This window comes from Bombina bombina, chromosome 1 (genome assembly GCF_027579735.1).
Source record: "Bombina bombina isolate aBomBom1 chromosome 1, aBomBom1.pri, whole genome shotgun sequence".
Lineage (NCBI taxonomy): Eukaryota > Metazoa > Chordata > Amphibia > Anura > Bombinatoridae > Bombina > Bombina bombina.
Genome location: NC_069499.1, coordinates 7,989,626 through 8,005,560, shown reverse-complemented (window position 1 = coordinate 8,005,560; position 15,935 = coordinate 7,989,626). Strand labels below are relative to the sequence as shown.

Below are 15,935 nucleotides of genomic sequence, written 5' to 3'. Positions count from 1 at the left end.
TTAAAAGCCCATGTGGAAGCCACTGCTCTGGTAGAATGAGCAGTAATTGTTTCAGGAGGCTGCTGGCCAGCAGTCTCATAGGCCAGACGGATGATGCTTTTCAGCCAAAAGGAAAGAGGTAGCAGTCGCCTTCTGACCTCTCCTCTTACCAGAATAGATGACAAACAATGAAGTTGTTTGTCTGAAATTCTTAGTTGCTTGTAAATAGAACTTTAAAGAACGAACCACATCAAGATTGTGTAACAGACGTTCCTTCTTCAAAGAAGGATTAGGACACAGAGAAGGAACAACAATTTACTGGTTAATATTCTTATTAGACACAACCTTAGGAAGAAAACCGGGTTTGGTACGCAAAACTACCTTATCTGCGTGGAACACGAAGTAAGGTGAGTCACACTGTAAGGCAGATAACTCTGAAACTCTTCGAGCAGAAGAGATAGCTACCAAAAACAAAACTTTCCAAGATAAAAGTTTAATATCTATGGAATGTAAAGGTTCAAATGGAACCCCTTGCAGAACTGAAAGAACTAAATTCAGACTCCATGGCGGAGCCACAGGTCTATAAACAGGCTTGATTCTGACTAAAGCCTGACTAAACGCTTGAACGTCTGGTACCTCTGCCAGACGTTTGTGTAAAAGAATAGACAAAGCAGATATCTGTCCTTTTAAGGAACTAGCTGATAATCCTTTCTCCAATCCTTCTTGGAGAAAGGACAATATCCTGGGAATCCTAATCTTACTCCATGAGTAACCCTTGGATTCGCACCAACAAAGATATTTTCGCCAAATCTTATGGTAGATTTTCCTGGTGACAGGCTTTCTAGCCTGAATCAGGGTATCAATAACCGACTCAGAGAAACCATGCTTAGATAGAATTAGGCGTTCAATCTCCAAGCAGTCAGACGCAGAGAAATTAGATTTGGATGTTTGAAAGGACCTTGAAGTAGAAGGTCCTGCCTCATTGGCAGAGTCCATGGTGGAACGGATGACATGTCCACTAGGTCTGCATACCAAGTCCTGCGTGGCCACGCAGGTGCTATTAGAATCACTGACGCCCTCTCCTGCTTTATTCTGGCAACCAGACAAGGAAGGAGAGGAAACGGTGGAAACACATAGGCCAGATTGAAGGACCAAGGCGCTGCTAGAGCATCTATCAACACCGCCTGGGGATCCCGGGACCTGGACCCGTAAAGAGGAAGTTTGGCATTCTGACGGGACGCCATCAGATCCAATTCTGGAGTGCCCCATAGCTGAGTCAGCTGGGCAAATACCTCTGGGTGGAGTTCCCACTCCCCCGGATGAAAAGTCTGACGACTTAGAAAATCCGCTTCCCAGTTGTCTACTCTTGGGATGTGAATTGCTGAGAGGTGGCAAGAGTGATCCTCCGCCCACCTGATTATTTTGGTTACTTCCATCATTGCTAGGGGACTCCTTGTTCCCCATTGATGGTTGATGTAAGCTACAGTCGTGATGTTGTCCGACTGAAATCTGATGAATTTGGCCGCAGCTAGCTGAGGCCATGCCTGAAGAGCGTTGAATATCGCCCTCAGTTCCAGAATGTTTATCGGGAGAAGAGCTTCTTCCCGAGACCATAAGCCCTGAGCTTTCAGGGAGTCCCAGACAGCACCCCAGCCCAACAGACTGGCGTCGGTCGTTACGATGATCCACTCTGGTCTGCGGAAACACATTCCCTGAGACAGGTGATCCTGAGACAACCACCAGAGAAGAGAATCTCTGGTCCCCTGGTCCAACTGTATTTGAGGAGACAAATCTGCATAATCCCCATTCCACTGTTTGAGCATGCATAGTTGCAGTGGTCTGAGGTGTATCCGTGCAAAAGGGACTGTGTCCATTGCCGCTACCATTAGTCCGATTGTCTCCATGCACTGAGCTACAGACGGCCGAGGAATGGAATGAAAAGCTCGGCAAGTAGTTAAGAGTTTTAACTTTCTGACCTCCGTCAGAAATATTCTCATTTCTACCGAGTCTATTAGGGTTCCTAGGAATGGAACTCTTGTGAGGGGGTAGAGAACTCTTTTTGATGTTCACCTTCCACCCGTGAGACCTCAGAAAGGCCAATACAATTTCCGTGTGAGACTTGGCTCTTTGGAAAGTCAACGCCTGAATTAAGATGTCGTCTAGGTAAGGCGCCACTGCTATGCCCCGCGGTCTTAGAACTGCCAGAAGGGACCCTAGCACCTTTGTGAAAATTCTGGGAGCAGTGGCCAACCCGAAAGGAAGAGCCACAAACTGATAATGCTTGTCCAGAAAGGCGAACCTGAGAAACTGGTGATGATCTTTGTGGATAGGAATGTGCAGATACGCATCCTTTAGATCCACGGTAGTCATATATTGACCCTCCTGGATCATTGGTAAGATTGTCCGAATGGTCTCCATCTTGAATGATGGGACTCTGAGGAACTTCTTTAGAATTTTGAGATCCAGGATTGGTCTGAAAGTTCCTTCTTCTTTGGGAACCACAAACAGGTTTGAGTAAAAACCCAGCCCTTGTTCCACAATTGGAACTGGGTGGATCACTCCCATTGTATGTAGGTCTTCTACGCAGGGTAAGAACGCCTCTTTCTTTGTCTGGTCTGTAGACAGGCGAGAAATGTGGAACCTTCCCCTTGGAGGGGATTCCTTGAATTCTAGAAGATATCCCTGGGATACAATTTCTAAGGCCCAAGGATCGTGTACGTCTCTTGCCCAGGCCTGAGCGAAGAGAGAGAGTCTGCCCCCCACTAGATCCGGTCCCGGATCGGGGGCTACCCCTTCATGCTGTCTTGGAGGCAGCTGCAGGCTTCTTGGCCTGTTTACCCTTGTTCCAGCCCTGGTAAGGTTTCCAGGCTGACCTGGGTTGTGAAGCGTTACCCTCTTGCTTTGCAGCAGGGGAGGATGAAACGAGACCGCACCTGAAATTTCGAAAGGAACGAAAATTATTTTGTTTGTTCTTTGTCTTAAAGGACTTGTCCTGAGGGAGAGCATGGCCTTTTCCCCCAGTGATTTCTGAGATAATCTCTTTCAATTCAGGCCCGAAAAGGGTCTTTCCTTTGAAAGGGATGTTCAGTAGTTTGGATTTTGACGACACATCGGCCGACCACGACTTGAGCCATAGCGCCCTGCGCGCCAGAATGGCGAAACCTGAATTCTTTGCCGCTAACTTAGCTAGTTGGAAAGCAGCATCTGTGATAAAAGAATTAGCCAGCTTAAGAGCCTTAATTCTGTCCATAATGTCCTCATATGAGGTCTCCGTCTGGAGCGCATCTTCCAGCGCCTCGAACCAGAAAGCAGCTGCAGTAGTTACAGGAACAATGCACGCTATAGGTTGGAGAAGAAAACCTTGATGAACAAAAATTTTCTTAAGTAAACCCTCTAATTTTTTATCCATAGGGTCTTTAAAAGCACAACTGTCCTCAATTGGTATGGTTGTGCGTTTAGCAAGTGAAGAAACAGCCCCCTCCACCTTAGGGACCGTCTGCCACGAGTCCCGCGTGGTGTCAGATATGGGGAACATTTTCTTAAAAACAGGAGGGGGAACAAACGGAATACCTGGTCTATCCCACTCCCTAGTTACTATATCCGCAATCCTCTTAGGGACCTGGAACACATCAGTGTAAACAGGAACTTCTAGGCACTTGTCCATTTTACACAATTTCTCTGGAACCACCAAAGGGTCACAGTCATCCAGAGTAACTAATACCTCCCTGAGTAATAAGCGGAGGTGTTCTAGTTTAAATTTGAAAGCCAATGTATCTGAGTCTGTCTGAGGAGCAAACTTTCCCGAATCAGAAATTTCTCCCTCAGACAGCACATCCCTCGCCCCCATTTCAGAGCGTTGTGAGTGTATATCGGATACGGCTACTAAAGCATCAGAATGCTCATAATCTGTTCTTAAAACAGAGCTATCACACTTTGCAGGTAACACGGGCAGCTTAGATAAAAATACTGAGAGGGTATTATGACACTTGGGGAGAGGTCAACGGGCTAACCTCATTACCTTCTGTCTGAGAATCATCTTGGGCCACATTTTTAAGTGCAACAATATGGTCTTTAAAGTGTATAGACATATCAGTACAAGTGGGACACATTTTGAGAGGGGGTTCCACCATGGCTTCTAAACACATTGAACAAGGATTTTCCTTGGTGTCAGACATGTTTAACAGACTAGTAGTAAGACAAACAGGCTTAGAAATCACATTAATCAAGCAAAAACACACTTTGCAAAAAAACGTTACTGTGCCTTTAAGAAATAAAAAAGGTACACAATTTTCCAAAACAGTGAAAAATGCACCAAACTTTCTGAAATTTTCACAGTATGTACCTAAAGTATTGGTAAGATTGCACAACTAGCAAAAAAAATCGATTAACCCCATAATGCCCAAACCGGATCAAGAGTAAGCTAACAGACCGGTTAAAACAACTTTAGCACCTTACCACAGTTCTGCTGTGGCCCTACCTTCCCTTAGGAGTCAGATTTATGGGGAAAAAGCTTCTTATGGGTCCTCAAACTGTAGCAGGAGCCTCCATGTGAACACAGCCTGAAGATCTAGTCAATCTAACTGCGCATCTGAGGCGCGAAATTAGGCCCCTCCCACCTTCGGAGTGCTGTGAGGCCTAAAGAAACACTCCTAAGAGTTATAATATTAGCCATGTGGGTAACAACCCCTGAAAGAAACCCAAAGGGACCTTCAAAGTGTCTCAAAAAACGATATGTATAAGTAAAAACCGTTTGCCATAAAAAAACTGTCAACTTGCCATAAAATAGTGTCAACCAGCATAAATTAGCCCTGTAATGTAAGCTTGTAATTCCATACTTAGTTTCTGAATAAATCTTACCCTTCGCTCATGGGGATCTTATCAGTCCTTTTCTAGCATTATCACAGTCTTGTCTACAAATAAATGACTGAACATACCTTATTGCAGCCTAACCTGCAAACCGTTCCCCCCAACTGAAGTTTTCTTGTACTCGTCAGTCCTGTGTGGGAACAGCAGTGGATTTTAGTTACAACATGGTAAAATCATCTTCCTCCCTGCAGAAATCTTCATCTCTTTTCTGCTGGAGAGTAAATAGTACACACCGGTACCATTTAAAATAACAAACTTTTGCTTGTAGAACAAAAACTACAAATCGTTGCCACTTCCTGTTAGGAAGGAGAATATCCCACAAGTAAAGGATGAATCCGTGGACTGGATACACCTTACAAGAGAAAAGACCAGCTGACATCATGTCAGTGATTCTCTCATTAACACAGGTGTCAGTGTTGACGAGGACAAGGCTGGAGACCACTCTGTCATGCTGATTAAGTTAGAATAACAGACTGGAAGTTTTAAAAGGAGGATGGTGCTTGAAATCATTGTTCTTCCTCTGTTAACCATGGTCACCTGCAAGGAAACACGTGCAGTCATCATTGCTTTGCACAAAAAGGGATTCACAGGCAAGGATATTGCTGCTACTAAGATTGCACCTAAATCAACCATTTATCGGCTCATCAAGAACTTCAAGGAGAGAGGTTCCATTGTTGTGAAGATGGCTTCAGGGTGCCCAATAAAGTCCAGCAAGCGCCAGGACCGTCTCCTAAAGTTGATTCAGCTGCAGGATGGGGGCACCACCAGTGCAGAGCTTGCTCAGGAATGGCAGCAGGCAGGTGTGAGTGCATCTCACGCACAGTGAGGTGAAGACTTTTGGAGGATGGCCTGGTGTCAAGAAGGGCAGCAAAGAAGACACTTATCGCCAAGATAAACAACAGGGACAGACTGATATTCTGCAAAAGGTACAGGGATTGGAGTGCTGAGGACTCTGGGGTAAAGTCATTTTATCTGGTGAATCCCCTTTCCGATTGATTGGGGCATCCTGGAAAAAACCTTGTCCGGAGAAGAAAAGGTGAGCGCTACCATCAGTCCTGTGTCATGCTAAGCACCCTGAGACCATTTATGTGTGGGGTTGTTTCTCAGCCAAGGGAGTGGGCTCACTCACAATTTTGCCTAAGAACACAGCCATGAATAAAGAATAGTACAAAAACATCCTCCAAGAGCAACTTCTCCCAACCATCCAAGAACAGTTTGGTGACAAACAATGCCTTTTCCAGTATGATGGAGCACATTGCCATAAGACAAAAGTGATAACTAAGTGGCTTGGGGAACAAAACATGGAAATTGTGGGTCCATGGCCAGGAAACTCCCCAGACATTAATCCCATTGAGAACTTGTGGTCAATCCTCAAGCGACGGGTGAACAACCCCCCTCCTTAATTATGCAAGGATTGGCTGCCATCACCAGTCAGGATGTGGCCCAGAAGTTGATTGACAGCATGCCAGGGTGAATTGAAGAGGTCTTGAAAAAGAAGGGTCAAAACTGCAAATATTGACTCTTTGCATAAACGTAATGCAAATTGTCAATAAAAGCCTTTGACACTTAAGCAATGCTTGTGATTATACTTCAGTATACAGTACCATAGTAAGATCTGACAAAGATCAAAAAACACTGAAGCAGCAGAATTTGTGAAAAGTAATATTTGTATCATTCTCAAAACTTTTGGCCAGGATACCAAGGCCTTGAAAGGTTGGCACAATATATTACTGCCATCCAGTGCAGAGAAAAGGGGATGGGCATCATATGATTAGCTGGCAACTGTGCTGCACTATTTGATTTTCCCTACAGCACGTACAGACAGTGATACTGCAACTTACAGCACGCACAGACAGTGGTACTGCAACCTACAGCACGCACAGACAGTGGTACTGCAACCTACAACACGCACAGACAGTGGTACTGCAACCTACAGCACGCACAGACAGTGGTACTGCAACCTACAGCACGCACAGACAGTGGTACTGCAACCTACAACACGCACAGACAGTGGTACTGCAACCTACAACACGCACAGACAGTAATACTGCAACCTACAAAACGCACAGACAGTGGTACTGCAACTTACAACACGCACAGACAGTGGTACTGCAACCTACAGCACGCACAGACAGTGGTACTGCAACCTACAGCACGCACAGACAGTGGTACTGCAACCTACAGCACGCACAGACAGTGGTACTGCAACCTACAGCACGCACAGACAGTGGTACTGCAACCTACAGCACGCACAGACAGTAATACTGCAACCTACAACACGCACAGACAGTGGTACTGCAACCTACAGCACGCACAGACAGTGGTACTGCAACCTACAGCACGCACAGACAGTGGTACTGCAAGCTACAGCACGCACAGACAGTGGTACTGCAAGCTACAGCACGCACAGACAGTGGTACTGCAAGCTACAGCACGCACAGACAGTGGTACTGCAAGCTACAGCACGCACAGACAGTGGTACTGCAAGCTACAGCACGCACAGACCCATATTTAAGTGCTATCACTTTTGTGCCTCCTAAGAATGTTGCTGTGAGTTGGTAATATCAGAGGTCAGCAGGGTTTGGTATCTCTGACCTGTACAGCTAACAGTATTTCATGCACCGCACTCATGTGACACAGGATCCTTAAATACATCCCTAAGTCTGTAATTTAGCCCCCTACACATTCAGACAAACAAAATAAATGAATCTGTCACTGTTTCTGACTGGTGTTTAGTGTTGCAACCTACAGCACGCACAGACAGTGGTACTGCAACCTACAGCACGCACAGACAGTGGTACTGCAACCTACAGCACGCACAGACAGTGGTACTGCAACCTACAGCACGCACAGACAGTGGTCTGCAACCTACAGCACGCACAGACAGTGGTACTGCAACCTACAACACGCACAGACAGTGGTACTGCAATCTACAACACGCACAGACAGTGGTACTGCAACCTACAGCACGCACAGACAGTGGTACTGCAACCTACAACACGCACAGACAGTGGTACTGCAACCTACAGCACGCACAGACAGTGGTACTGCAACCTACAGCACGCACAGTGTACTGCAACCTACAGCACGCACAGACAGTGTTACTGCAACCTACAACACGCACAGACAGTGGTACTGCAACCTACAACACGCACAGACAGTGGTACTGCAACCTACAGCAAGCACAGACAGTGGTACTGCAAGCTACAGCACGCACAGACAGTGGTACTGCAAGCTACAGCACGCACAGACAGTGGTACTGCAAGCTACAGCACGCACAGACAGTGGTACTGCAAGCTACAGCACGCACAGACAGTGGTACTGCAAGCTACAGCACGCACAGACAGTGGTACTGCAAGCTACAGCACGCACAGACAGTGGTACTGCAAGCTACAGCACGCACAGACAGTGGTACTGCAACCTACAGCACGCACCGACAGTGGTAATGCAACCTACAGCACGCACAGACAGTGGTATTGCAACCTACAGCACGCACAGACAGTGGTACTGCAACCTTCAGCACGCACAGACAGTGTACTGCAACCTACAGCACGCACAGACAGTGGTACTGCAACCTACAACACGCACAGACAGTGGTACTGCAACCTACAGCACGCACAGACAGTGGTACTGCAACCTACAGCACGCACCGACAGTGGTACTGCAACCTACAGCACGCACCGACAGTGGTACTGCAACCTACAGCACGCACCGATAGTGGTACTGCAACCTACAGCACGCACAGACAGTGGTACTGCAACCTACAGCACGCACAGACAGTGGTACTGCAAGCTACAGCACGCACAGACAGTGGTACTGCAAGCTACAGCACGCACAGACAGTGGTACTGCAAGCTACAGCACGCACAGACAGTGGTACTGCAAGCTACAGCACGCACAGACAGTGGTACTGCAAGCTACAGCACGCACAGACAGTGGTACTGCAAGCTACAGCACGCACAGACAGTGGTACTGCAAGCTACAGCACGCACAGACAGTGGTACTGCAAGCTACAGCACGCACAGTGGTACTGCAAGCTACAGCACGCACAGACAGTGGTACTGCAAGCTACAGCACGCACAGTGGTACTGCAAGCTACAGCACGCACAGACAGTGGTACTGCAAGCTACAGCGCACACACACAGTGTACTGCAACCTACAACACGCACAGTGTACTGCAACCTACAGCACGCACAGACAGTGTACTGCAACCTACAGCACGCACAGACAGTGGTACTGCAACCTACAGCACGCACAGACAGTGGTACTGCAACCTACAGCACGCACAGACAGTGGTACTGCAAGCTACAGCACGCACAGACAGTGGTACTGCAAGCTACAGCACGCACAGACAGTGGTAACGCAAGCTACAGCACGCACAGACAGTGGTAACGCAAGCTACAGCGCGCACACACAGTGTACTGCAACCTACAACACGCACAGTGTACTGCAACCTACAGCATGCACAGAAAGTGTACTGCAACCTACAGCACGCACAGTGTACTGCAACCTACAGCACGCACAGTGTACTGCAACCTACAGCACGCACAGTGTACTGCAACCTACAGCACGCACAGACAGTGTACTGCAACCTACAGCACGCACAGACAGTGGTACTGCAACCTACAGCACGCACAGACAGTGGTACTGCAACCTACAGCACGCACAGACAGTGTACTGCAACCTACAGCACGCACAGACAGTGTACTGCAACCTACAGCACGCACATACAGTGGTACTGCAACCTACAGCACGCACAGACAGTGGTACTGCAAGCTACAGCACGCACAGTGGTACTGCAAGCTAGAGCACGCACAGACAGTGGTACTGCAAGCTACAGCACGCACAGACAGTGGTACTGCAAGCTACAGCGCACACATACAGTGTACTGCAACCTACAACACGCACAGACAGTGTACTGCAACCTACAGCACGCACAGTGTACTGCAACCTACAGCACGCACAGACAGTGTACTGCAACCTACAGCACTCACAGACAGTGGTACTGCAACCTACAACACGCACAGACAGTGGTACTGCAACCTACAACACGCACAGACAGTGGTACTGCAACCTACAGTATGCACAGACAGTGGTACTGCAAGCTACAGCACGCACAGACAGTGGTACTGCAAGCTACAGCACGCACAGACAGTGGTACTGCAAGCTACAACACGCACAGACAGTGTACTGCAACCTACAACACGCACAGACAGTGGTACTGCAAGCTACAACACGCACAGACAGTAATACTGCAACCTACAACACGCACAGACCCATATTTAAGTGCTATCACTTTTGTGCCTCCTAAGAATGTTGCTGTGAGTTGGTAATATCAGAGGTCAGCAGGGTTTGGTATCTCTGACCTGTACAGCTAACAGTATTTCATGCACCGCACTCATGTGACACAGGATCCTTAAATACATCCCTAAGTCTGTAATTTAGCCCCCTACACATTCAGACAAACAAAATATATGAATCTGTCATTGTTTCTGACCTTGACGGCTCCCATTCTCCTTTCTTACTGGTGTTTAGTGTTGCAACCTACAGCACGCACAGACAGTGTACTGCAACCTACAACACGCACAGACAGTGTACTGCAACCTACAACACGCACAGACAGTGGTACTGCAACCTACAGCACGCACAGACAGTGTACTGCAACCTACAACACGCACAGACAGTGTACTGCAACCTACAGCACGCACAGACAGTGGTACTGCAACCTACAGCACGCACAGACAGTGGTACTGCAACCTACAACACGCACAGACAGTGGTACTGCAACCTACAGCACGCACAGACAGTGTACTGCAACCTACAGCACGCACAGACAGTGGTACTGCAACCTACAGCACGCACAGACAGTGGTACTGCAACCTACAGCACGCACAGACAGTGGTACTGCAACCTACAGCACGCACAGACAGTGTACTGCAACCTACAGCACGCACAGACAGTGGTACTGCAACCTACAGCACGCACAGACAGTGGTACTGCAACCTACAGCACGCACAGACAGTGGTACTGCAACCTACAACACGCACAGTGTATTGCAAGCTACAACACGCACAGACAGTGGTACTGCAAGCTACAGCACGCACAGACAGTGGTACTGCAACCTACAGCACGCACAGACAGTGGTACTGCAACCTACAGCACGCACAGACAGTGGTACTGCAACCTACAGCACGCACAGACAGTGGTACTGCAACCTACAGCACGCACAGTGTATTGCAAGCTACAGCACGCACAGACAGTGGTACTGCAAGCTACAGCACGCACAGACAGTGGTACTGCAACCTACAGCACGCACAGACAGTGGTACTGCAACCTACAACACGCACAGATAGTGGTACTGCAACCTACAGCACGCACAGACAGTGTACTGCAACCTACAGCACGCACAGACAGTGGTACTGCAACCTACAACACGCACAGACAGTGGTACTGCAAGCTACAGCACGCACAGACAGTGGTACTGCAACCTACAACACGCACAGACAGTGGTACTGCAAGCTACAGCACGCACAGACAGTGGTACTGCAACCTACAACACGCACAGACAGTGGTACTGCAAGCTACAGCACGCACAGACAGTGGTACTGCAACCTACAGCACGCACAGACAGTGGTACTGCAACCTACAACACGCACAGACCCATATTTAAGTGCTATCACTTTTGTGCCTCCTAAGAATGTTGCTGTGAGTTGGTTATATCAGAGGTCAGCAGGGTTTGGTATCTCTGACCTGTACAGCTAACAGTATTTCATGCACCGCACTCATGTGACACAGGATCCTTAAATACATCCCTAAGTCTGTAATTTAGCCCCCTACACATTCAGACAAACAAAATAAATGAATCTGTCATTGTTTCTGACTGGTGTTTAGTGTTGCAACCTACAGCACGCACAGACAGTGGTACTGCAACCTACAGCACGCACAGACAGTGGTACTGCAACCTACAGCACGCACAGACAGTGGTACTGCAACCTACAACACGCACAGACAGTGGTACTGCAACCTACAGCACGCACAGACAGTGTACTGCAACCTACAGCACGCACAGACAGTGGTACTGCAACCTACAGCACGCACAGACAGTGTACTGCAACCTACAGCACGCACAGACAGTGTACTGCAACCTACAGCACGCACAGACAGTGTACTGCAACCTACAACACGCACAGACAGTGGTACTGCAACCTACAACACGCACAGACAGTGGTACTGCAACCTACAACACGCACAGACAGTGTACTGCAACCTACAACACGCACAGACAGTGTACTGCAACCTACAACACGCACAGACAGTGGTACTGCAAGCTACAGCACGCACAGACAGTGTACTGCAAGCTACAGCACGCACAGACAGTGGTACTGCAACCTACAGCACGCACAGACAGTGGTATTGCAACCTACAGCACGCACAGACAGTGGTATTGCAAACTACAGCACGCACAGTGTACTGCAACCTACAGCACGCACAGACAGTGGTATTGCAACCTACAACACGCACAGACAGTGGTACTGCAACCTACAACACGCACAGACAGTGTACTGCAACCTACAACACGCACAGACAGTGGTACTGCAAGCTACAGCACGCACAGATAGTGGTACTGCAACCTACAGCACGCACAGACAGTGGTACTGCAACCTACAGCACGCACAGACAGTGGTACTGCAACCTACAGCACGCACAGACAGTGGTACTGCAACCTACAGCACGCACAGACAGTGGTACTGCAACCTACAGCACGCACAGACAGTGGTACTGCAACCTACAGCACGCACAGACAGTGGTACTGCAACCTACAGCACGCACAGACAGTGTACTGCAACCTACAGCACGCACAGACAGTGTACTGCAACCTACAGCACGCACAGACAGTGTACTGCAAGCTACAGCACGCACAGACAGTGGTACTGCAAGCTACAGCACGCACAGACAGTGGTACTGCAAGCTACAGCACGCACAGACAGTGGTACTGCAAGCTACAGCACGCACAGACAGTGGTACTGCAAGCTACAGCACGCACAGACAGTGGTATTGCAACCTACAGCACGCACAGACAGTGTACTGCAACCTACAACACGCACAGTGTACTGCAACCTACAGCACGCATAGACAGTGTACTGCAACCTACAGCACGCACAGTGTACTGCAACCTACAACACGCACAGTGTACTGCAACCTACAACACGCACAGTGTACTGCAACCTACAGCACGCACAGACAGTGGTACTGCAACCTACAGCACGCACAGACAGTGTACTGCAACCTACAGCACGCACAGACAGTGTACTGCAACCTACAGCACGCACAGACAGTGGTACTGCAACCTACAAAACGCACAGACAGTGGTACTGCAACCTACAACACGCACAGACAGTGTACTGCAAGCTACAGCACGCACAGACAGTGGTACTGCAACCTACAGCACGCACAGACAGTGGTACTGCAACCTACAGCACGCACAGACAGTGGTACTGCAACCTACAGCACGCACAGACAGTGGTACTGCAACCTACAGCACGCACAGACAGTGGTACTGCAACCTACAACACGCACAGACAGTGGTACTGCAACCTACAACACGCACAGACAGTGGTACTGCAACCTACAGCACGCACAGACAGTGGTACTGCAACCTACAGCACGCACAGACAGTGGTACTGCAACCTACAGCACGCACAGACAGTGGTACTGCAACCTACAGCACGCACAGACAGTGGTACTGCAACCTACAGCACGCACAGACCCATATTTAAGTGCTATCACTTTTGTGCCTCCTAAGAATGTTGCTGTGAGTTGGTTATATCAGAGGTCAGCAGGGTTTGGTATCTCTGACCTGTACAGCTAACAGTATTTCATGCACCGCACTCATGTGACACAGGATCCTTAAATACATCCCTAAGTCTGTAATTTAGCCCCCTACACATTCAGACAAACAAAATAAATGAATCTGTCATTGTTTCTGACCTTGACGGCTCCCATTCTCCTTTCTTACTGGTGTTTAGTGTTGTATACCGTCCTCTGTATATAGTCCTAATGATGTATATACTCCTAATGATGTTCATACATCAATAACAGCTATAATACTTGTTCAGATACCATATATTCCCCATCCATACACATATAGGTAGATCTCACACATACACGTCATGTGAGCAAAGCCCGCACATGATTACACATGCACATCACCCTATTGCCCCCTTCCCGACCCATGAACGTTTGAAATGTACAATTACCTCCACTGTCATCGGAATCATCCAAACTCTGCTGCTTCAAACGGCTGCTGCAGAACACAGGGAGAGAGTCACTAGGAAATCACAGTTTTACTATCTAGTGATTTCTCTTTCAACACATAATTAAAAACGAATTATTAGATGTTCTCTGGTGTGGGTATTACATGGGTCTTGGTGAGTTATTAGATGTTCTCTGGTGTGGGTATTATATGGGTCTTGGGGAGTTATTAGATGGTGCCTGGGGTGGGTATTACATGGGTCTTGGGGAGTTATTAGATGGTGCCTGGGGTGGGTATTACATGGGTCGTGGAGAGTCATTAGATGGTGCCTGGTGTGGGTATTACATGGGTCATGGAGAGTTATTAGATGATGCCTGGTGTGGGTATTACATGGGTCTTGGTGAGTTATTAGATGTTCTCTGGTGTGGGTATTACATGGGTCTTGGTGAGTTATTAGATGATGCCTGGTGTGGGTGTTACATGGGTCTTGGGGAGTTATTAGATGGTGCCTGGTGTGGGTGTTACATGGGTCTTGGTGAGTTATTAGATGATGCCTGGTGTGGGTATTACATGGGTCTTGGAGAGTTATTAGATGGTGCCTGGTGTGGGTATTACATGGGTCTTGGAGAGTTATTAGATGATGCCTGGTGTGGGTATTACATGGGTCTTGGTGAGTTATTAGATGATGCCTGGTGTGGGTATTACATGGGTCTTGGAGAGTTATTAGATGATGCCTGGTGTGGGTGTTACATGGGTCTTGGTGAGTTATTAGATGTTCTCTGGTGTGGGTATTACATGGGTCTTGGGGAGTTATTAGATGGTGCCTGGTGTGGGTGTTACATGGGTCTTGGAGAGTTATTAGATGGTGCCTGGTGTGGGTGTTACATGGGTCTTGGGGAGTTATTAGATGGTGCCTGGTGTGGGTGTTACATGGGTCTTGGAGAGTTATTAGATGATGCCTGGTGTGGGTGTTACATGGGTCTTGGAGAGTTATTAGATGATGCCTGGTGTGGGTATTACATGGGTCTTGGGGAGTTATTAGATGGTGCCTGGTGTGGGTGTTACATGGGTCTTGGTGAGTTATTAGATGATGCCTGGTGTGGGTATTACATGGGTCTTGGGGAGTTATTAGATGATGCCTGGTGTGGGTGTTACATGGGTCTTGGGGAGTTATTAGATGGTGCCTGGTGTGGGTATTACATGGGTCGTGGAGAGTCATTAGATGGTGCCTGGTGTGGGTATTACATGGGTCGTGGAGAGTCATTAGATGGTGCCTGGTGTGGGTGTTACATGGGTCTTGGGGAGTTATTAGATGGTGCCTGGTGTGGGTATTACATGGGTCTTGGGGAGTTATTAGATGATGCCTGGTGTGGGTATTACATGGGTCTTGGAGAGTTATTAGATGATGCCTGGTGTGGGTGTTACATGGGTCTTGGTGAGTTATTAGATGGTGCCTGGTGTGGGTGTTACATGGGTCTTGGAGAGTTATTAGATGATGCCTGGTGTGGGTGTTACATGGGTCTTGGGGAGTTATTAGACGGTGCCTGGTGTGGGTATTACATGGGTCGTGGAGAGTTATTAGATGGTGCCTGGTGTGGGTGTTACATGGGTCTTGGGGAGTTATTAGATGGTGCCTGGTGTGGGTATTACATGGGTCTTGGAGAGTTATTAGATGATGCCTGGTGTGGGTATTACATGGGTCTTGGAGAGTTATTAGATGGTGCCTGGTGTGGGTATTACATGGGTCGTGGAGAGTCATTAGATGATGCCTGGTGTGGGTATTATATGGGTCTTGGAGAGTTATTAGATGATGCCTGGTGTGGGTATTACATGGGTCT

The 15,935-nt window shown here is 48.1% G+C and overlaps 1 protein-coding gene across 1 annotated transcript in view; it reads right to left on the bottom strand.

Annotated features, from left to right (window-relative positions):
• IFT43 (intraflagellar transport 43) overlaps window positions 1–14,148 on the bottom strand; it is a gene marked incomplete at its 5' end in the record, with an annotated part of 152,094 nt that extends 137,946 nt beyond the window's left edge. Inside the window, 1 exon segment of the mRNA XM_053697105.1 lies at window positions 14,102–14,148. Within this exon segment, the coding sequence (XP_053553080.1) occupies window positions 14,102–14,148 (47 nt within the window).
• Window positions 14,149–15,935: the final 1,787 nt, after the last annotated feature.